We start from the raw sequence: 24290 nt of genomic DNA on the forward strand, positions 1-24290 counted from the left end.
GAAATGCAGCACATGCAATGTAAAAATGTGACATAATGCAAATAGTTAAGATCTTCTGCAAAAAATTACATTTTATTCAAATCTGAAATAAAAACCAATGCAATGTTATTTAGTTTTCCTTCTACATACATGGACATGTTTAAGGCAATTTATCCGCATGCTGAGCCCACGTCATCTCACAACAGTCAGTGTCTCACAGACATTGCTCGGGGCTGGGAAATATAGAGTCTGAAGACATGATAACGCTGTGCAGGCGGTTACTGGTTTCCTTACTTACAAGCTGGTCTGTACATGGGGTAAACAGATATTTCAAGTTCACAGCCACCAAAACTAAAGTCAGTTTTCAGGCATAATGTTTGCTTTCCTGTACCAAACTGAATATTGCAGCACTTGGTAGGTACAAGCCTTGGCTGTGCAGGCAACTTATAGACAGATGTCTTATCTTCCATTAGCCACCTGTAAGACAGAAAAAAAAAAGCAGTTATGTTCAGAGTATTAATACGGTCCAAGTAACATGACGGAGGATTGTAATAGCGTTCCTGTGAGTAGTTCTTGGCAAGATATTTATAAAAGTGAGAGAGATTTAAGAGTTCACTTCTCATGCAAACTATGACAACTCTTAATTTTATCATCATGTTTGTGGGTTACTTCATTGACAAGTTTGGGCTGCTAGAAGGTGGCACTGGTTCTTATGCATAGCTCACAGTCTACGGCCAGTTTCAGATTCCGTCAATTTTAAAATGACTGACAACCGGAAAACTGTTAAAATAATATTTTAAGTAGTATAGCTTGGGAATTGGCATTTCTGTACATATAGCATATACATCAAACGGCTGCCCCACCCTATTAACAAATAATCCTCTACACTTCATGTAGCATGAGGTTATAGAACTTTTAGAGATTTCATACTTCAAAAACACCGGTACGACATGGAGTGTTTGTAGCACTCTACATTGGGCTGATCATCTACACTGAAAGTCAGCACTTAGCGGGCTAGCCTCTGTACTATAACAGGTATAATCTACGTTCTTTTTCAATAAGGGATAAATACTAAGAACTGCTAAAGTACTAATTATCTGTTGGAAGTGAAAATGGCCAAATAACTTGTCCGATCTAATTTGCTTTAGTTTAGATTCAATTCAGCAGATTGCCTTTTGGTGGGCAGGCGCAATAAATGGAGCAAATGGGCCCTTGTTACTTATTAACCAAGTTCCAGAGACAGATGCCAGTTACTGCTTAAAGTATAATAAATGCAATTAAATGGGCTCTGCTGACATATTAGAATCCATCCTTTTTGAATGCATGCACTTATAGGTGCTTTTCTGTATGGTCTATGACACTATAGACTCAACCTCACGCCCCTATGCATCAGTGTTTCAAAGAACTGTATTCACAGAATAACTTTAGACACATATAGAACTTTTATAAAAATTAAATCACAACCTTGGGCGCTCCTTCACACAGCTGCAGAAATAAAATTATGTGACAATTCACCAGATTTGTCTTTATAACATACACATAAAAAATAATCTTACAGTTCCGCGCTTGTCTGTGTTCCAACATATACACTGAAAAGACTCCAAATATCCGCGTATCAGTCCATACATAAGAAAAACGGACAAAAATAAAGAAAAAAAGGAACTCAATAAATCAAAACTTAATTTGTAAGACACCCCAGGTGAGGGTTAAATCGTAAATGATGATGAAGTCCAATATTCAGAGAAGTTTTCACAAAGTCCAAACTCCCAGAGATAGGCACCTCACACGTGACTTGATGATATCAATGATATGTGCTTACATGTATGCTTACTTTGAAAAGCTTGGTAAATTCATATAATGGTTTCTTTGGGTCCAATTTCAGCGTTTCCTCTATTGGAACCTCATGTCCAAATCATTAGGACCCCAGGTACCAAAAAAATAACATATGGAAATCACCAAAAATAGAAGATATAATACTTCTAGGTTTTATTATAAAAACATGAGAAACAGACACATACCCTGTTGTATGACAACATATACTGCGGCAGAAGATGGATCCCGGGTATACCACCTACAGTTATATTAAGTCCCAATAGGTATGTGAAGATCTTAAATGGAGACACTACCAATGCATTTCGACGCTACTGCGGCGTCTTTTTCAAGATATGGGTCTCTGCAATCCAAAAACAGGAGAACTCCGTTATGCTGCCGCCATTTTGAATCCGAAAAGTTTTCGGATCCAAAATGGCGGCAGCATAACGGAGTTCTCCTGTTTATGGATTGCAGAGACCCATATCTTGAAAAAGACGCCGCAGTAGCGTCGAAATGCATTGGTAGTGTCTCCATTTAAGATCTTCACATACCTATTGGGACTTAATATAACTGTAGGTGGTATACCCGGGATCCATCTTCTGCCGCAGTATATGTTGTCATACAACAGGGTATGTGTCTGTTTCTCATGTTTTTATAATAAAACCTAGAAGTATTATATCTTCTATTTTTGGTGATTTCCATATGTTATTTTTTTGGTACCTGGGGTCCTAATGATTTGGACATGAGGTTCCAATAGAGGAAACGCTGAAATTGGACCCAAAGAAACCATTATATGAATTTACCAAGCTTTTCAAAGTAAGCATACATGTAAGCACATATCATTGATATCATCAAGTCACGTGTGAGGTGCCTATCTCTGGGAGTTTGGACTTTGTGAAAACTTCTCTGAATATTGGACTTCATCATCATTTACGATTTAACCCTCACCTGGGGTGTCTTACAAATTAAGTTTTGATTTATTGAGTTCCTTTTTTTCTTTATTTTTGTCCGTTTTTCTTATGTATGGACTGATACGCGGATATTTGGAGTCTTTTCAGTGTATATGTTGGAACACAGACAAGCGCGGAACTGTAAGATTATTTTTTATGTGTAACATATAGAACTTTTATTCTTTCATAACATATAAAAAAATAGTACATACTACTTCTTATTCCGCGGTTTTAATTCTTCTGCTGCATTACGCAGGAATATGTAATTTTTCTTCTGTGGATTGTAGAACTCGTGGCCCTGGAAGGAGAGAGTCTGTTGGTTTGACGAGTAAACCAAGTGGTACGCTCTGAAGAAACATTGCAGGTCTGGGAAGGCAATACTTACCTTGGACCAGTCATAACTGGAGGAATAAGCAAAAATGTTTCCATTGTGGTTGAAGCAACAGGCTGAGATGGGCTGGTCTAGCTGTTCTGAAGTTTTTAGTTTGGTTCGTGCATCCTTGTCCCAGAAGCTGAAGCGTCCGTCAGAGCCGACGGTTGCCAGAGTACCGTGTACCGGATGAAAAGCAATACCGTTTACCTGTACCGGTAGATAGACAGACATGTTCTATAAAAAGCCTATATATGAACTAAAGTTTTTGAATATTTACTGCAGGTGATTCATCATGAGTTATAAAATCACTTGTCTTCTCTGCATGGAGGCCTGTGGAATCTGGACCAGCAAATGTAATAGGCAGATAATAGCCGAGCTTGTGAAAGAGATAAGTGCTGCTTAATTGTTTTCTTAGAAGCGTTCAATTATTTTACAGATGTGTCCTCATGCACGCTGCAGTGACACCAAACAGCCCTTCACAGCGCGCCAGGCCTTGTCTGACTCGGCTTGGCCACAGTGTCTTTTTCACCTAAAAATGTGTCTTAGTCACAAGCGGATGTGATAAACCACTGCACCAGATTGCACCGATTACTTTGATCTGCGACACTTGTACATCTGTGTGTGAAGTAGTCTGAATCTGTATACAAAGCACTACGATGCAGTGGCCGTGCCATTCTTACATGCCAAGGTCAGGTGTGCTTCCTATACACACTCAGTTGCCCACAGATATACAAGTGTCACAAATCAAATTAATCAGTGCAGTCTTGTGAAACGGTTTGTCATATCGGTCTGCAATTAAGACGTATTTTCTGGTGAAAATAACGTCAGACCGGACCTAAATGTTCACTATCGTCAGCCGAGTCAGACGGGACCTAATGGCTCATTATAGTCAGGCGCCTGTGATGCACAACGTATTGAGGCTAGGCGTAAGAGGACACCCCTGTACCATAGAAGCACCCTTCTTCTCTTTTGAGTGAAAAGGTATTTCTACCTAAAATAATTTTTTGCTAATTGGCGTGTGGGGCTTCTAAGTAAATAAATGTACTTACATTAATCAGCTCTCTCATTTTTCTTTGCTGTGGCGAGCTTGCACAAGCTCCTGGCATTCTATTCAGAGCGCCTTCAGACTGCTTTATTGTCTTGAATAAAATGTTAGGAGGTTCTGCAGGCGGGTATGAAATCTTAACTGTTACTATGCAGGGGCACTTGCATAGAAATCACATGGAATGACAGGCCCACCACAGTGAAGGTAAGGACATTGTGGCAAGCAATTTTTTGTGGAGATACTCATCAATAACAGGATTTCATCAGTTAAAACAGGGGTGGGGAACGTCCAGCCGAAAACATTTGGTCTGGCCCTGCAATGTACCCGCAGGCGGGACTCGAAATTCAATAAATCTAGGAGCTTTATTCTGCTTGCCTCATCTGGCTAGCAGGGTGCCTTGAATGAAACCCTGCAGCTAGAATCTATGCAGCAGTTTTGCGTGAAGCATCCTTGTTCTGCCCTTACATCTCCCCTGCTGTAATCACCAGCGATTGTGGCCCCGCCCCTCCGTGTGATGTCACAGAGGGGGCGTGGCCTGCAACAGGCTCGCAAATGAGGTTATAAATATCCAAATGGCTCTTGGCAGAAAAAAGGCTCCCCACCCCTGAGTTAAAATAACTAAGATCAGTTAAAATAACTAAGATTTTCCAAAATTAGGTTTATCAACTTAAAATTGCCTGTTATACTCAAACTATTATTCTCTACCTTAAAAGTGGTATCTGCCAGACAGTCACAGGTCTCACCACCATAGTAGTCTTACCGTAATCTCAGATCATACCCATCAGCAAAGGGCAGCCAACTGCTCACTAACATTCAACCTGTCTTGAGCCACAACACTGTGCAGATGTAACTTCGATATTGATGACAGGCACCCAATTCGCAGACTACTGAGAACAATTAACTTCTGAAACCTCTTTCCATAAATAGCCAAGCCCAGAGACTACTACATACCAATTATACTGCAGCCAAACACTTCTATTGAGTCAAATGTCTACATGTTATTTTTTAGAACACAATACAAAGTTTATGAGCAGAACTTTTACCACTAGTTCACACCAGAAAAATGTTATTTGGATACACAATTCTGAGTTACTTGGAGTACAAGTAATTTTTAAACCCAAACTGTCAATATGACATAAATGTCCAATAATGTCAGACATTTTGAACTCACCGCATAGATGTCCTGTGGAGCCGCAGTATTTGTTCCGTTGGATCGGTGACATTTAAATGTAAAGTTGTCTTTGGCTCTGGAACAGAAAGACTAATTCTATAAATCCCAAAAAAGATGGAAGGAGGGGGGTGGGGGGAAATCGAGACTAGTAAAGCTGCAAGTTTACAGAAATTACTCACGGGTTTGAAGGGTTGATGTAGTGGATGGCAACTCTACCTTCAATGCTGCCCAATGCAAAACCAGTTGGCTTGTTTTGTTTATCTTTAAAAATGGCTACACACCGATGCTGAAAATGAGACAACACCCTATGAATAGGTGAATTTGCTGATAATGTGCACATTTGGTCTGTACACAAACAGTCAAACTAAACAATGCTGGCATCACAGGGGCAAACCTGTATGATAAGTACTGATAGGAAGTCTCTACAGCAATTATTAATTCAGGGGATCTGCCTGATTTTAAACCAACAGACAAAACTGGAGACTGTACCATAATCGCCTTGACCAGTCTAATCCACTAACAGCACCTATAGTTGTTCTCGGTTTACTTTTTTGAGAACTCGTAGAGGCATCACAGTGGGTGAAAATTATAAATCAGGCGAAAATCCTTTAGGACCGCCAATGTGTTGCTCCACCTTGCAATTGAACTGAGATGCCATCATGTCAATATCAAATCCTATATCTCCACAATCTGATAAAACTGTCTGGGAAGACGACTCTCGGGGACGCGCTTTCTGGAATAATCAGCCTTCCAGTTTCCATGGTAACCAGATTATGCTGCCTGGCAACCAGATTTTAACTGGAAGGGAGGAAGCAGATCTTTGTCAGCCCCAGCGGAGATTCGAGGGTGTGCCTGTAGCGTGTAACAGCTGCATAACACCCAGAGCTGTGCTCCTTACTCACTTTGTAATTTTTTTTGTTGGGGGGGGATACGGCAGTGGTCTGGCTCCTACATTTTCACCCTGGCTCCTAGATTTTAGAAAAAAATTGTCAAGCCATGGCCTAAAGTGCACAGCCTGGAACAAGGGAAGTGATCAAAAACAGCTCTTGGGAAAGTATACACGCTGTCCACAACAAAGTGCAGTAAACTGCTTTCTCCATATCTGACCCCTGCCTTTACTGGCATAGCAAAACAACCAAAATGAAGAGTTCCATTAAGGAAGGTAATTTTTCCACCAGTTGCCCATCACACGGGTGTCACATTATCTAGTTCCTGGCCAAATGTATTACCTGATAAAGCAAAAGACTCCAGAGCCCGTACCCCAAGCCTTGATCTATATTGTAGAGTGGGGGGAGCCGAGACTACTGAAGTTTAGCCCCAATGAGACAAACATCTACATAAACAAACATCTCAGAAGGTCAGACCTAGGCACCCTTGACAGTAAACAATCCAAAAGTTGCTGACTGTTTTTCTGCAGCCTTGTTGAGACAGACAAGAGGCTGAAATGGGTCTCATAAAATCACCAGATACTAAATATATGTTTGAATGAACTTGCATTTTCTATCAGTACCGTCATTAAAAGCTGCAGCATTCAGGACAGGAATAGTGGTAGCCAATCACAAAATATATAATTGTCCACATTAGAAGAACTTTCCCATTTTTCTGCATCACCATATAAGTAAGAGATAAAGGGACTTCAGCAACATTATCTGAGTAACAGGTCATTCTGAACCAGTTGGTGTTAAACTGAACAGTAATCCATAAACTAATATGAGAATATAATTGATAGGTTTTGTGTGACTTTACCTGGCCCCCATCAGCAGATTGTCAGTTGCAGCAAGGGAATCCCATTGTGCACATAAGTTTGGACTACATTCAGTATCACAGCATATCAGTATACAAGGTGAATGCATGTTAAATATTACCTGGTGTTTTAATGGAGAATCAATCCTGCGGAACTCAGAGGGCTGGTTTTCTAGCTGGTAAACTATTAACCCTCTCTCTGCTGTAGCTACAACAGCCATTGGAAAGACCTTTGTGAAAGAAATCAAAGTTAAAAGGACAAAATGTAAATTACCTTTGTACATTTGGATAACATTGAATGAAAGGTAAATGTACACAAATGTCTCAATTCTATCTGAAAAGATTAACTACAAAAGCTTTAAACTTGCAGATAATATTCAGAATGTTTATACTAAGTCTGAGCCCACTCCATCCGAATTTAGCATAGTCTATTACAGTACGTCATAGTTTCCTCATCACCCACACAAACTAAATTACTTTGGGGGGGAGGTTAAGTGTATATAAAATGTTGGGAGAGAATGGATCACAGGCCCCGAGTCAGAGTTTACGGCACAGGCCCAGCCACTGCGTCTTTGTAAGCAGACGCAATGCTAAAATATGCAAAAGCTGCGGGAGTAGTCTTCAATAAAAAGACGCCCAATGCCGACTCCTGCGCATGGTAATCTCTGAGCGGAAGATCATTTAATGAGGACGCAGCTGGTTGTCTTCTAAACTGATCAGGTTGCTTTTTTAACTTTACGATGATTAATGTGAATTCCTTTTGCCTCTATTAATAGACCCATTAAGAGAATGTCTCTCAATTGCTAAAAAACATGTTACTATAATATTAAATACTTCAGGGTAAGCAGACAAAACAAGTAAAGATACTGTAACTTTTCTTTTTCATTAAAAACAGACATTCATAGTAAAATACAAAATTCTATTTAATTTATTTGTAATACAATGAATTCTCATGTATTATAAAGGAATAATGCATCAGAAATAAAAGATAAATCACATTGGAGTCCATGACATTTCTAGATCACAAAATGATTGACTTCTAATATCCTTATATTTTACAGCCTGTACCTAGGGCAGCGGGTTACTTACCACATCTGCACAATAACATCTCTCAGGAAGCTGAAGCATCATCAAAGGATTTGGGGAACGCGTGTCCCAAAACTAGGGATGTAAAACATCATTATTCAGTAACCTCTCAGGCTTCAGAAATAAGCATGGTAATTCACAATACAAGTACTCGGTAACTAATTCACGGCCAGCGTGTGGATACTATACTACCAGTGTAACTAATAAAAATGTCTACGTTTTCTTTACATTTATAGTGACAGCTGTAAATACTAGCTATTTTATTATTATTGTTCCTATTTTAACTTGGGGAGACTCAAGGTTTGTTTCTGAGCTCTACTGTATTGCAAGCACTATATCACTCAGAGTCCGGGTGCTCTCTTGAAGCATGAAATACGCATTTCTGTACTACCATTTTTATTTTTTAATCTCCCCTGCTGGGTGACGGATAACAGCAGCACCTCCTCCCCCAGTGGAAACAGCACAAAGGTCTCACTTACAATTTCATGCACTGCCAGAAATGAGCGTCCCTTGTACCCTAGCTGGATCCCTCGGCTGTCATTGACAACTGGGACTAGCAGCATATCAGCACACTCAGAGTAGGGCTGACAGCATTCTTAAAAACAGTACGTCAAAATAAAGGCCTCTGCTCTGCCATTTTAATTAGTAGCATGTAGGAAGATGGCAAGTAGTGGACCAGATACGGAAGGAAAGAGGTCTACCTTTAGGGTCTTGTCCCAGCTTCCAGTCATGATACAGCTGTAGTTTGGTGCCTTTATCCAGTGAACGGTTTTTATGGGCGCATCGTGCTGATAGGAAATAAAACTTCAATATGTTATTTGTCAGTGCAATTTAATCATACTGAGGCAATAATAATAAGATTCTTGTCACTCAAACATATGGATTAAATTAGCCTCGTTATTTTACCGCACGAGGATAAGGGTTGTAGCCTTGTACTTTTATGCTCTAAGCTATTCCAGCACAAGCTCTTTTGGTCGCACGTCTCACAGATAGATTCTGGGATAAGCACCTGGAGCTATGGGTTTACTAGTCCGCAGATGCAGCGATAAGGGCCTACTAAATGCAGATTTCAGTTTGATCCTGAGGAGGTAAGCAGAGATCCATCTTAAGTGCAGCCTGCGGGTTGCAATTGAATAGCCCCGGGCACTGCATCATGGCTAATCCTCACTTCAAGGATAACTGAAATTTGCCCACTAATACTGGCCATACACACTACAATTATCGGGGCGATCCGCCTGATATCGGCGGATCACCCCGATAATTGTAGCGTGTGTGCGGGCGACCGAGGGTTAAATATTGCTCGGTCGGGCATGCAGGATTGTCCAGCATGCCCGTTCGATGCGATATTTACCCGGTAAACTGTCGGCCGCAACGGGCAGTGTATGCCCAGCGCGGCCGACAGACAGACATTTCCTGTGTTCCTTTCTACGGAAGGAACAGGGAAATGTCTCCTCCCCCGGGGGTGGAGCGCGGATGTCGGGCTATACACTGAGATCTCTCTCACAGTCTATGCCGGCGACATCTGCGGCTGGCATGCTGCCAGATAAAATGTCTGTCGGTCTGACAGACATTTTATCTGGCTGTGTATGCCCAGCATAAGTAATTTATAGCAATGTTACAAGTTAATCTGTAGTTTGTTTACCTGAGCAATCTGTATGGACTGGTTACTGTTCAGGTCCCACATTTTGGCAGTTTTATCACCAGACGCTGTGAACACCTTGCTGCCATCCTGTGTATAGAGAAGAGAAGTAAGGAGAAATAGAAGTTATTGTATTGATGATCCAGATATCTAGGAATGGGGTTTGTTCTGCCTTGCCTGAGTTATGTATTTCATCATGGAACATAATAGGATGGGATTTACTCATCTATTATGCACATAGATCATGCAAGTGCCAAAATTTGGATTTTCCTTTGGTAAAGCATTAAAGAACAGTGTTATTATAGCAGAACAATAAAACAATACATAATAAACAAGCACTCTTCAGTTCACATATAGATCAGCAGTTTCTCATCTTGCTGCTCTCGCCAGAAATATGTAAGAAATACATACATCGCTCCAGCAAACATCCAGTACCGGCCCTGTGTGCATCTGCTGGGCTTTGGGGATGGTTTGGCCGTTATCCTGTACTTCCCAACAGCGAACCTGCGTGGAGAATAAGGAGAAGGGATCTGAAATAGCAGTGAAGGTTCAAAGTCTTCCTTTGTCCAAAGATATCTTTAGACATAAATATGTTGTTCATTTTGGTTAACTACCATTAATTTGATTACCAGAATTACACTCTCAGCATTTCCTATAAAACAGTTTTCACTTGGGCCTCCATTGTGAAGGATTTTCTGCAGCATGAAGTAAAGGTTTACATAGGAAAAAGGAGTGTTATGGTAAAACTTACTTTGATTAACTGTTTTTCTTCGAAGTCCATAGGGTCCACAGGGAGACATTGTGGTGTAGGAGAGACCTGGAGCACCAGATACCAACAGCAAAGCTTTTCAATCCCAGGATGCTCCGGTCCTTCACCCTATACCCTGCCCACAGCCTGAGAGCACTTCACTGTTAACAAGCCCAAGGTAGGAGCAGGATAAAAGAGAAGGAAGACTGGTATACTGAGGAATCACACTCTCACACACAGAAGGAAACAAGTGACAAGGAGAAGAAAACCATAGAAGCAAGGAGCGTCAGGGCGAATGTCCTGTGGACCCTATGGACTTCGAAGAAAGAGAGTTAACCAAGGTAAGTTTTACCATAACTCTCCTTTTCTTCTTCAAGGTCCATAGGTCTCCACAGGGAGACATTGGTGATGTCTCAAAGCAGCTGTGCAAGGGCGGGAACGCTCCTGAGCTCATAGGAGAACCCTACAGCCGAAGGAAGCATCCTGAGGCAAATGTATCAAAGGCATAAAACCTAAGAAAGGTGTGGACAGAAGACCAGGTGGCCGCCTTGCATAGCTGTTCAGCTGAGGCGTCACACCAGGCTGCCCACGAGGGACCCAGAGTGAGTAGAATGAGCAGATACTGAAACCGGCACAGGAAGGACATTCTGCGTGCAAGCCTGTGAGATGGTCATGCGAATCCATCTGGCCAGAGTCTGTTTGTTAGCTGGTCATTCCTTCTTGAGGAATTCATATAGGACAAAGAGGGAGTCCGATTTCCTGATGGAAGTACTGCAGTCCACGTAGATCTTCAGAGCACGGACCACATCCAACGAGGCCTCACCTGCCAAGAGGTCTGGTGAATTAAATGCCGGAACCACAATTTCCTCATGCAGGTGGACGTGAGAAACCACATTGGGAAGGAAACCTGGGCATGTACGAAGAACAGCCCTGTCCTGATGAAATATTGAAAAGGGGGAGCGACATGAAAGTGCCCCTAAATCCGATACTCTAAGGGCAGATGATATGGCCAGAAGAAACAGTCTTCACAGTCAGTGCAGTAAGCCACTTGACATCCACTGATTCCAGGGGTTCGAATGGAGATTCCTGAAGTACATGGAGCACCATTGACAAATCCCATGGAGCCACAGGAGGGACAAAGTGAGGTTGTATACATAGAACACCTTGCATGAAGGTGTCAACATCCGGTATAGTAGCAGTTCTGCGCTGAAACCAGATAGACAAAGCAGAGACCTGCACTTTCAGAGATGCTAGGCAGAGGCCTAGATCCAGTCCAGCCTGAAGAAAGACAAGAATTCGAGAAACCTTAAAGACTTGCGGGTCATAGTTTCTTGGAGCACACCAATGGAAATATGTATGCCATATTTTGTGGTAAATCCTGGCTGAGGCCGGTTTACGTGCTCTGAGCATGGTCTGGACCACAGAGGGAGAAACCCTTAGCCTTTAGGAGGGATGTCTCAAGAGCCAAGCCATTAAAGACAGACGGGCTAGCTCCGGATGTACACATGGACCCTGAGACAACAGGTCGACTCGTAAAGGAAGTTGAAGCGGAACGTCTATGGAGAGCCTTTGAAGATAGGAGTACCAATAACGTCTGTGCCAAGCCGGAGCTATGAACAGGACTGTGTCCCCCTCCTGTCTGAACTTTCGAAGCACTCAAGGAAGTAGGGATATTGGAAGGAATAGATATGTCAAATGGAAGTTCCATTTCACCGACAATGCGTTCATGAAGGCCGCGTCGGGGGTCCTGTGTCCTGGCTCCATAAGGAAGTTTGTTGTTTGTTGATGGGTCTTAAAGCCATGAGATCCACTTCCAGAAGACCCAATTTGTCCACTATAAGCTGAAAGACTTCTGGATATAGATCCGATTCTCCTGCATGCACGTCGTGACGACAGAGGAAATCTGATTCCCAATTGAGAATCCAAAGGATGAACACTGCAGAGATGGCTGGGAGATTGCGTTCGGCTCAAGTGAGAATGTGCAACACTTCTGTCAGTGTTGACTGACTTCGAGTGCCCTCTTGGTGATGGAGGTAGGCCACAGCCGTGGCGTTGTTGGACTGTACTTGTCTGTTTTTCAGAACATTCTGAGCCAGAGTGACAGCTTTGCAGATGGCTCGAAGTTCTATCTAGGATGTTGATTGGTAAAACTGCCTTGACTAGGGACCATCAGCCATGGAAGGAGTGCTAGCCGGTTACTGCGCCCCACCCTCGGAAACTTGCGTCTGTGGGGAGGAGAGCCCAGTCCGGGATCCAAAAGGGACGACTCTTGTTCAAGTGTGAAGTCTGTAGCCACCAGGCTAGGGACAGGCAAATCTCTAGGGGGAGGCTCATCATCTGGGATTTGAGCAGATGGGGTAGCCCGTTCCACCTGGAGAGGATCAGGTGTTGTAGGGGCCTGGAATTAAACTGGGCGAACTCCACCATGTCGGAGGTGGACACCATTTATCCCAAGGCCTGCATTGCAGAGTGAATTGACACGCGGCGATTGTGGTGCAGTCTGCATAGTCTGTGCTGGATTGCTGAAATCTAGTCCACTGTTAGGAAGATTCTCTGAACTAGAGTGTCCAGGAGGGCTCCCAAATGTACCATTCTTTGAGAGGGTGCTAGGGAAGATTTTTTTCCCGTTGATCAGCCAACCGTGCATTTGAGGAAAGGCAATGGTTACTTGTAGATCGTCCAAGTATGGGAGCAGTATGATCCCTTGACAACGAAGAGAGGCCGACATAACTGCCATGATCTTTGTAAAGACCCGGGGGGCCATTGAAAGGCCGAACGGCAGAGCCTGAAATTGGTAATGTTGCTGTAGTATAGCAAACCGGAGATATTGTTGATGAGAAGGCGCTATAGGTACATGTAGGTAAGCGTCCTGAATGTCTAGAGATACCATAAAGTCCCCAGGCTCCATAGCTAGGATAATGGAACGGAGGTTTTCCATATGAAAACCTGGGTACCCTGATAAACTTGTTCAGAGATTTGAGGTTGAGGATAGGCCGATGAGACCCACTGGGCTTCTGAACTAAGAAAAGGGTAGAATAATAGCCCTTGCCCCATTGTGAGGAGGGGACCAAAATTATTACTCCTGAATTCAGTAAAGACTGAATGGCTTTTTGGAGCAGCAGGGCCTTGGTCGGGTCCCATGGAGGTCCTGTGCAAAAGAACTGTTGGGTGGGGGTCGCCTCAGGAATGAGAGGGCGTATCCGTGGGAGACCACTTCCCTTACCCAGGCATCTGACGTGGTTTGATGCCAAACCTGGGCAAATTGAGGAAGTCGACCTCCCACCCTGGGAGCCCCCAGGGAGAGGCCTGCCCCGTCAGGCTGTCCACAGACTTGGCAGGTGGACATCTAGTAGCCCAGGCATAATTTGGCCATAAGCTTGGAGGCCTTGGCTGTCTGCTGTTGTGGAAAAGACTGACCCTTAGCTTTTCCTTGAGGGCGAAAGGACTGAGAGGATGACGTCCGAGGCTTTGTGTTATATGCAGAGGGCAGGAACGCCATCTTGAAAGCTGACCAAATACAATGTCTCCAGAATAAGGCAGAGACTCCAGAGCCCGTTTTGAGTCTGAATCTGCTTTCCAGCCGGGCTATTTTCATCTGTCCAATAGTAACAGAGATAACGCTCACTGACCGATGCACAATGATCACGGGATTTAGGTTAAAAGTACAGTCCACGTTACATGCGGCAATGGAGAGGTGAACAAGCCACCACGCAAGGCGAAACGCACGTCCTCAATATCTTGGAGATCCGGCCAGTACACGGACTGGACTCCCACTGAAGTAACCCTGGTATAGTATGTACAGTCACACCCGCAGTTGCGATGCTCTGCATGTACTAGAGCATACTTTTTACTAGGGAGCATATAGCAACCGTATTACTGCTGTGACTGGTTAACATATTTCCTCACTTCTGACATGGTCAGAGAGAATCTCTATCTTATGTACAAATAGTTGCCTGGATGGCTATAATGCTCTTGGTTATTCACATGTATAGCATGTGGAGACATTGTTGTTTGATTATTCCGTGCTAGGATTCTAACACCAGATATATGCCATAAGTTTATGTACCCTGTTCCTACACATAGAATCTCTTAAACACTGGTATTATACTTAAAGTTAATTATCTGTGGTCTGACAGACATCAGCAGAGAAGGTTTGAGTTGAACATGATTCTCTGCATAGAGTTTAAATGTATATAGTGCCTTTTTTCTCTGCTGGAACCACTCCACTACTATGCATGTATGTTAGATAATTTCTATAAGCAGCAGTGTTGAGACTGATGGGAGCAGAATTAGCAGGTTTTTAAATTAGAGATATCTACCCATGTATAGAATGCACACAATGATGTGGATATCTTAAAACTTATCTGAAATGAAATATGCTGTAATCGATGCGCAGAGTTTTTGTCTGCTATAATGACACATGGATTCAGCTGTGAAATATGTATCAATCTAGTGTTATTGCATAGATAAAGTGTATAATTTATGCCATGGTCATCAGGTTGTCACATATTAGAACAATCAGCATGATTCTTGATGTGTCAAATACTGTGAATCTTTAAATCCAATGTTTATAGATTGATAAATTTCTGTGATGATCTATAAGTGAAACAAATAAAGTACGCTTATGCATTACTTTCTTTAACCTGTGTTTTATTTAATAAAGTGGACTTCTCATTTGAGATAGTACTGCAATCACTATTGCTTTATCTGTGTACTTGGGCATTTGTATTCCACTAATACCACAGCTACAGCCATACCACACTGGATATGCCCAATCTCGTCTGATCTCGGAAGCTATGCAGTATTGGGCCTGGTTAGTACTCGGATGGGAGACCACCTGGGAATAACAGGTGCTTAGGTTAAGACACGCAGGAGAATTTCGGGACAGAGTGGTACACAGCATATCATTTGTAGAAATTTTTCCATGCAGTTATTGAATAAGATCACTAGCGTATTATCATCATACAGTGTTTCCAGGACTACTAATATCTTTGCCATACTCCTTATAGGTGTTATATATAGAACACCTGAATAGTCAATATTTAGGTAATTTTATCCAATTATTGTTAATATCTGTCTGATATTCATGTGTAGTGTGGGCGCCCCCAATTTTTATTATACATAATAAAGGCTATATTTTATATAGATTCTATGTGAATCTTTGTTAAGAGTGCCCCAGCAACAAGCCCTTCTTTTTCTCTTTTTTGGTGTGTTACGGTACATTTTGGGCTTTGGGAGCACCACCAACAACGATATATGCAACAATATGCTCTAATAATATGGTTGGTAATTTTTAATTAACTAGTTCTGTGCGGAATCTCCTCCTCTTTTTGTTCCAAATAGGATGTCTCCAGAATAAGGCAGAGTCTCCAGAGCCCGTTTTGAGTCTAAAGCTGCTTTCCAGGAACGTAGTCAAACAATACGGCTGCCACTACCGAAGTGGCATATATCCTGCAGGCCAGGAGAACCGTATCCATAGCTGCTTCACCTAAGTAGGAGGATGCATCTCTAATGGGAAATATGTAGGACAGCTGTTCCCTCGAAGCATCAGGGGGAAATGTCTCTTCTAGGGCCTCTGCCCAACTCTCAATGGCTTTTGCCACCTAGGCCGTAAGTAATAGCTTCTGTAAGAAAGTATATGGATTTTTGACAAGCTTCTATACGTCTATCTGTAGTCTCCTTCAAGGAGGTTGCAGTGTGAATGGGTAAGGTGGCATTTTTAACCAGACGTGTTACATGAGAATCCACTGCTTGTGGAACTCCCCATTTAGTACAATCAGTAGCTGGAAGAGGGTAAAAGGAACTGAACAGTTTTGGAATTTGAAACCTTTTACCGGGCATATTCCAAGCTTCACTCATGTGATCAGATAGCTGGTCAGAGTGAGGAAACTCTGGTAAAACTACCTTTTGTCGTTTAAAAAGTGCATGTTTTTTTTCTTAGTAGCGGGTTCATCCTCTTCTATTTGTAAAATAGGTTTAACAGCTCTCACAAGAGCAGGTATATTTAGTTTAGAGGGTGGCTACTCTTCTTCTGAGACGGAATCAGAGTGAGAGAGGACTGTGTCTTCTGCCTCCCAGATGATATATCAGAATCAGATAACTGTGGACTGGGTAGATAACACAGGACGTTTAGTAGGTAAAGGCTTTTCTTTTTGCAGCATTTGCTGAAGAACCGTAGGAGGTATTAGCCAAACTCTGTACTGGAGTAAACAGTACGTCTAACCATGGGTGAGGCAAAAGATTTGCAGGGAGTACCTGCTGTGGCCATCCCACAGGGGGGAGCTACCACGGGGACTGCTACGTGGTCCGCAAGTTTTGCCAGCATCTGTGAAAAGGCAGCCCAGGGTGGATCCTGAGGGAGAGGGGCCTGGAGCTGTGCAACAATTAGTACAAATACCCTTCTGAATGAGCTCCTCTGTGGCTAAGCCCGCTAAGCAGGACTTACAAGACACCAGAGTAGGAGGAGCAGCATACGGCTGCTTGTTATTCTTTCCTCTGCCAGACACAGCCACAAGAATAATAAAATACACAATCTGACACAGTGCAGCGAACACCCTGCAGTATGTATAATATGGCACAGTGTAGTGTGCAACTGTGCTATAGTGCTGTATGACCTGGCCAGTGGGAGACATACAGGGAGACTGGACCCAGCGTTCCCGGAGACTTGTTTGCTTAAAATGGCTGCCGCGAGTCTGAGGGGGTGGTGGGTGAGGGAGGAGCAGCCCAGCGAACACCAGGACCGCAATGGTATGGCTCCCTGGACTGGGGGAGGGGCTGCAGGGAGAGCGCCTTCTCCCCTTGCTGACGTTAACCACCAGGTCTCCTGGCCTCTACATATGCCCTGCGCCAGTGTATTATATGCCCCGTCTATAGTGATCTAGTGGAGTTGTGGGTCCATCAGTGTCCACATCAGCGCCTCCGGTCTGTCTCCTGAGACCGGAGGTAAGACTGTGCAAAAATGCGGGTCCCCGCGAAAGGGGGTCCGCCTTACTTTTCCCCTGAATTCCGGGCTGGAGTCTGGGGTTCGGGAGCCTGCTAGCTAGTCCCCCTCGGAGCCCCACTGGGAACACCTAGCACAGGCTTGGTGTCACGGCACCGCGGAGGGGTGATGGGGCAGCAGCACAGATGTCCGGACGATAGTATGGAGCTGCTCGCCCGTTATAGTAAAAATAGAAAAAAATTAAATAAAATAAAAGCTTGGGCTGCTTAATGCAGCCCCCTGTTATAATGGTGATCCAGCCCCTGCCCCACAACAACGAAACTGAAGTGCTCTCAAGCTGTGGGCAGGGTATAGAGGGAAGGACAGGAGCATCCTGGGATTTAAAAGCTTTGTTGTTGGTGTCTGCTCCTCCAGGTCCCACCTACACCCCATTGTCTCCCTGTGGAGCTCTATGAACCCTGAAGAAGAAATAGAAAGTATAAAGAACTAACCAATGTAACAGCTTAAGGCACTGGTTCTCAAACTCGGTCCTCAGGACCCCACACAGTGTAGTCATTACTCACTGACAATTTAAAAAATCCACAGGTGGAGCTAATTATTTCACTTGTGATCCTGTGAGGAGACCTGGAAAACATGAGGACAGAGTTTGAGAACCTGTGGCTTAAGGTGTACCCCTTGCCTATACAGTGGAAGCAGACAAAAGTATGCCTCAGAAATGCCACAGATTTCCTAGTTAAATGACTGACTGCATTCACATTCATTCTGGTGCAGCTACACTTTAATGTATGTCACATATTATTCAGGCTATGGAAAACTCAGCAGGCTGTCTATTTGCCTGCTTACTACTTGTTTCATTTCTTTTAGAGCTAGCCAGTGTATCAAGCCTTCTAAAGAGTGGAGAAGTTGCCCATAGCAACCAATTAGCTTCTACCCATCATAGAATGTACTTGATAAACACTAGCTAGAAGCTAATTGGTTTCTATGGTAACTTGGTCACTTTTTATGAAGCTTGACAAATCTCCCTCATAGAGCCGTATTCAATTTTAGCCGAGCCACGATACTTTTTCACGGCCCGGACTTTTCATCTACTTCGCCTGTTTTGTAGGCAGAAAAGTATCGCGCGCTTGCCAGCTTTACCCGGTATTCAATTTGAAAGTACACGAAAAAGGGGACCCGGCGAAACTTGAACGGGCGGAAAGTACTGTCAGTTTTGGGGAAATCAGCCTGACAGCCCCCAAAAGATGCACTGACATGGGGGTTCCCTATGGTACCCCCAGATTTGGCTTGCTGAAGGTATTTGGGGATTTTAAACGGGCTGAATAGCTGCTAAATAGCGTTTTTCTATACGTGGTGCAGAATACTATTCAGGAGTATTTCTTCCAGAAAATAAGTTATCCCAGCAAATTTGGGGTACTTGAAAATGGGGATCAGCATATTTAAAAGTTGCTAAAGTGAAGTTGAAAAAAAATCGTGAAAATCGTGAAAAATCCACCTGCCAGAAGCACCTGCAATCAAACAAACACCTGGGGCATACTTGGGGACCAGCCAGAGTCAAGTTCGCTAGTTTTTAACTTTGTCCCCCAACTTTTTTTTTCGCCCCCAAAATGAAAGTGATATTTTTGGGGTGCTCTTAAGTGTTCTAAAAAATTTTTGGACAGTTTACTTTTGGGGGACTGTCTGAAGGCTGCACGGGGGTTCCCGCAACGTTGCACCCCAAAACCCCAATTCTGCACTTTTTTCCGCCTGCTATTCCATAGGCGAAACTTTTTCGCCTATTACATTGCATTGACTTTCTGCCTAGGCGGAAAATCTTTCAAATTGAACACGGGGTAAAAGCAAAACAGGCGAAAATGACGTCATCGGTGAAAAAGTATCGCGCATCCGGACTTTTCGTCTCAAATTGAATACGGTCCATAGTGTGAAGGTACCAGCCAAGTATCTCACATAGCAAAGAAGATTGTTATATAATGTCTACTTTATGCAACCAAGTGCCAAGGAGAGAGATATTTCTCTAAGGGTCCCTGGCAGTGGCAACTAAACCTGTCAACGATGAAGCTGTCCATAAACAGGCAACTCCGACTTCCTGGCAAAGTTACAGGTTCTATGCCCTGGAAAATATTTAGAGGCATTATGCTGAATACAGAGATCCTCAAGGATTTAGGAAGCAGGAAATTCCCAAATTTCATTTATTCTAAATTCTCAATTTGTTTTAATTTCTATCACAAAATCTATTGTTTTAAATATTTTGCTTATCTAAAAACCACATTCACTCACCTCAACTTTTGGATGTAAAATTAAAGTTTGAATCAGTTATTGTGGGTTTCCATGTGCACCACATCTTGTGCTAGAAGTGGACACTGTATCAGTTACTAGTGTTCGATGTAATCAATATCCTAAAATTTATTTCCACAATACCAGATAGATTCTGATTTCACCAGTTTTCTTTTTAATATAACTAATGGAAGCTGCTTCCCTGCGGCTGTGCAATACCGTACAACTGATATGCTATTGCTGCAGGAGGCATCTGAGGGAAAAAGACGCCTCCAGTTGGCATCGCAGCTCCGAGTACTGCGTCCGAAGACGCAGCATCGATCAACATTGAAACCATCAGTCGGAATGCTTATAGCATCGGCCATCTGAGTAAGCTGAAGCTTACTCAGACTGCCCGCCTCCTGCCACTTACTAGTCCAGGAAATCTGCATCCTTTAAAGCAGACTCGGCCCCGTCAATCCCAGGATACTTAGATGACACACCCCAGTTTCCGGGAACGCAGACCAGTGCCACCGCCTTCCCAAACTACCTCAGCATGTCAATCATACTGTAATCATACTGTGGCTTGGGAGAACGGGTCCTGCGAAGGTGCTTCACCATTGAAAATTTGCGTAAACCATCGGGTTTACGTACAATGCTGAATCAAGCCCTAAATTATTATTATTATTAGTAATAATAGGGAAGAAACCGAAAACACTTGCGGCACATAGAAGACCAATTGGTCCATCCAGTTTGCCCATCTTACATCTGCTTGAATCACAGGGATCTATTGCTCCCTTGGTACAAAATTCAAAGCTATTTATTACATTACAGAGTTCACGCCAGGGCGGCAGTGCGCATGGTGTAAAATTGGGCACAAGCGTGCGACCAAAAAGTGGGCGTGGCCACTTGAAAAAGGGGTGTGTCCTTAAGTCTCATCTTTTCGTTACTGCAACCCCAAAGCTCTCCTTGCAGAGTGAAAAGATGCTGTGTGCATGGCATCTATTCACCCGACGAGAACGGTTCAACTTAACATAACTCTTCCCACACGCGGGACACTGCAGCCCGTGGTTGATGACAGTAGCCGGCTGGCATTTTAGTGCTTCAAAATCTGGAAGGGCGCAATGCCCCGATAAAACAGCCTAGCGGGAACGCTAATTACCCTTCTGCTCCTTCAGTAAAAATAGTGTTCACCAGCATTACGCATGAGCTGTCGAACAACCAGTTTTCAATAAAACCCCAAAAATTATACATTATGCATTTGCATGACTTATATAAATGGAAATATTGTAACTTACATCATTGGCCCAGGAACCAGCAATGAGGAAATTCCCTGGCAATGTTGGGGGGCTGAATGAGAGGCATCCAATACTGTCGTCTGGGGACGAAGTAACCTCTATGTCCTGTACACAACGAAAGCAATGTATTTGAGCAAGATCAAAAGTTCAGCCGTAATCTAATAAATAGGCAGATATTACAATCATACCTTCATGGGATTGTGGTTATCGGTGGCCGAGCTGCCAAACATGCTTGCTCCTCCAGTACCAAATCCTCCAGTAGAACCGAACAAGCTCATTTTGGTCCTATGAAAGGAAAGAGGAGTCTAGAATATCATGTAGACAACCCTCACACCTGAGAAAATGAAATACATTAATAACAGTTGCTTCAGGCACAATATTTAATTTGCAGCTCTTGCGTCTGGTATTATAGTAATGGTACTTACACAACAATACAATACACAATTAACTGAAAGACGCTGTTGCAATTTGTACACAAACTAAACAAACTAAAACTGATACAATGAGAATGTGTGGAAGAGAGTTCACTTAATTCATATTGTTCGGTCTGATACAGACACTGATGGAACGCTTGTGATTTGTTATTTTTATCACAAAAATCCACCTGTCTTCATGAAACGCCCCTATTCACTTATATTTAGCATCGGTCCTCATAGTAACTACAGGAAGAAAGATGAAATGTTCATGTCTATACACATGATTGAATTATGAGGCAGCACAAAATTAATAGACACTGCTTATTTTCAGTACACAATGACGCAGTGTTCCAAATTGGCTGTTTTAGTGGGACGCCCTGTCCGATTTAAAGTGCTAAAATACACCCTGCCTTCCAGTCAACTTGCTCCCTCGCATCTTTTCTGTCTCACTTTGATTGTGCAGTGTCATCGGTCTGTCCAATCTGATTCAATGGCAGGTTGCCATGACAGCCAGGGGCGGAGTTCAGGTGTCAGGCATGCCTCATGCACTTGCCAGGCACAAGGTCGGTGGCCCGGGCACAGTACGGACGGCTCTGGATTGGGCCATGGCGGGAGTGGAGCGGCGCCAGTGACCAGAAGATGCTGTACAGCAACCAGAGCTTGGTATTCAGTACCGGCATTCCCGCTGTGCTTTGGGGGCTGGTGCACCGCTCCCTGTGGAAGCTGCTCACACCAGGTGCAAGTAGTTCTGACTTGACTGCGTACAGCACCAATTGACTGTATAATTCAGTGTGTGTACGATTAATTCTGTTATGTAGATCCAAAACATATATGAAGTGTTCTCCCCAGAAATTGTTTCCAGCCGGATGGCATAAAAAAGTAGCCGGGTGGGGGCCTTCGTAATAAAATGATTTAAACCCTGACCTTATAATGATTTAAACTTGAAATAACATTTTATATATTAATTCTCCTATTATTAGAGGCCCAGTCGTCTGATTATGAAAAAGCTGCAAAGTCTGTAGGAACTGATCCTTTTCATACAGCTCCCAGATACTATCCCCACTTGCAGGCTCCCAAAGTGCCAGGTGGTGCACCCGCAAAAAACAACCTGGGGAGAACACTGTATATGTATAAATATTTTATCAAATGAAAACCTGGAGTGTCTAGATGCCTGTCATTTAACCCCTTGCCGTGATTAGAAAGTCGGGAAGCTTCCCACCGCCACCCCCCCTTCCCCCAGGCTCCACATCTACCCCACTGTCACCGGCCTTCTTCAGCCTCTGCTTCCCTGCTATCACCCCCCCCCCCCAGCCTCCGCTCTCTTCACGTCACCGATACCCTCCTGTCATTGTCAAGGATGGCCAATCACTGATCACCTACCAATGTTCCAAACTGCCCGCCCAAGAATCTATGCCCATCTTCCCTAATCACTGTCACCCCCCTGCCTCCTCTCACAGTGACAGGAAAGGAGGGGAGAGGAGGAAGAGTGTGCGGGATGACATGAGAGAAAGAGTGGTGGTGACAGGGGGGAGCCTCTGCTGACCCACCCCCCTGCAATCTGTGAACCCCTCCACACCCTTCCTCTCCCCTACTATAACCGTCCACCACCCCAGCCTCCACCTCTCCTGCCACGGTCTCCCCCAGACTTCTCTCCTTGCACACACATCCTCCTCTCCATCCCTGTCAACACCGTCGTCCCCCAGCCTCCTCCCTTTACTATCCCGGAGCCTCCTCTTCACCCGTCACTTGACACCAGTATCGTTGCTACCATAACCTCCTCCACCTTCATACCTAGCTCTCTGGAGCGCAGTATCACCGGCTCTCACCAGCTATGCTCCGGGCCCGGCACTGGTATCGGGCGAATCTAAATCAACCGGCGGCGCCTCCCGCGCTCCACGCTTACAGGGCAGTGACGTCACACACCGGCGCCGGTCAGCTCCGTAGTACTGAGTCTGCGCAGCACAGCGTGATACCTGGTCTACTAAAACGTAGTGCACCCTCTGCTGGGCAAAGACGAAATAGCCCAACTAGGATGACTGATGTGTGATAGAGAAAGAGCTCCTGCTTCTCAAATGGCCAATATCAACGTATTCTAGCAATGATATTAAGGCCTCTTATGCACTGGAATTATATACATCATCTTTTTAACCACTTAACTGGATAATATTTTTTCAAAAACATTCCCAAAATGGTAGATTTTTTTATTAGCAAATTATGTAAATAAGAGATATTTAAACCTTCAGGTACTTGTGTACTTTACGGACTCATTGCAGTAAGAACCTAATGAATGTTTTAAATGGTACTTGTGTACGTACACAAATACCGAAAGTTGTCCCAACCTAAAGAAGAAAGTTCTCGCCACAAGGCTATATTCCCCCTCTATGCCCACTTGGATGGTAGAGAATGACGCTGGCTGATGATGTCAGGGTCATCTCCGTGAAGGGGATTTTAGACATTACCATGATGGATAATAATAATGAGTGTAGGACACTTGGGTTCTCTCTGAAATGAGTCTGTAAAGTACACAAGTACCAACCTTCAATATAATTTGTTAACAAAAATGTTAAAATCAAGTTTGAACAGCTATTAATTACATATGATAATTAAAAAAAATGACAATTTTGGGGACGTTCTTGAAAAAAATTATCTAGTGATTAAAAAAAAAGCTGGGGATAGACGGAGCAAGGACCAGATATGTGTGTGTATTTATGTATATATATATATATATATATATATATATATATATGGTGGTGGTTCTAGGGGTGGGCTAACAGGGCCGTCGCCCGGATCGCCGTCCCCTAGAGGGCGCCACTGAGTCCCCCAGAAGGAAAAATAAAATA

General features: G+C 43.5%; 1 protein-coding gene and 1 pseudogene across 3 annotated transcripts; one reads left to right on the forward strand and one right to left on the reverse strand.

Annotated features, from left to right (window-relative positions):
- Positions 1-53: 53 nt before the first annotated feature.
- On the reverse strand, positions 54-23441 carry RAE1 (ribonucleic acid export 1). Of its 3 annotated transcripts, none has more exons than XM_088467109.1 (13): positions 23277-23441; positions 21223-21319; positions 21035-21139; positions 10210-10302; positions 9802-9888; positions 8861-8947; positions 8163-8234; positions 7196-7303; positions 5510-5616; positions 5331-5406; positions 3127-3321; positions 2954-3039; positions 54-456 (listed from the first exon to the last, which is right to left on the reverse strand). In XM_088467109.1, coding segments are annotated over exons 2-13 (1107 nt in total). In that variant the 5' UTR covers positions 21313-21319; positions 23277-23441; the 3' UTR covers positions 54-455. The 3 variants fall into 3 exon arrangements, with proteins under 3 accessions (XP_088323235.1, XP_088323233.1, XP_088323234.1); XM_088467107.1 differs by having other exon boundaries at positions 23242-23440; XM_088467108.1 differs by lacking the exon at positions 54-456 and having other exon boundaries at positions 2953-3039; positions 23242-23441.
- Positions 15290-15408, forward strand: LOC148534308 (5S ribosomal RNA; annotated as a pseudogene).
- Positions 23442-24290: the final 849 nt, after the last annotated feature.

The sequence above is a fragment of the Taudactylus pleione genome, unplaced genomic scaffold (genome assembly GCF_031769625.1).
Source record: "Taudactylus pleione unplaced genomic scaffold, aTauple2 ptg000069l, whole genome shotgun sequence".
In the NCBI taxonomy this organism is placed as follows: domain Eukaryota; kingdom Metazoa; phylum Chordata; class Amphibia; order Anura; family Myobatrachidae; genus Taudactylus; species Taudactylus pleione.

Bases quoted from the DNA above. Each gene is read 5' to 3' on its own strand.
- RAE1 (XM_088467109.1), bottom strand. From the start codon at position 21,312: ATGAGCTTGTTCGGTTCTACTGGAGGATTTGGTACTGGAGGAGCAAGC. The intron at 10,303-21,034 runs GTAAGTTACAAT...TTCTCCACGCAG, and splicing joins CTGGTTCCTGGGCCAATGAT to GTTCGCTGTTGGGAAGTACA. The intron at 7,304-8,162 runs GTAAGTAACCCG...TCTTTCACAAAG, and splicing joins GATGTTATTGTGCAGATGTG to GTCTTTCCAATGGCTGTTGT.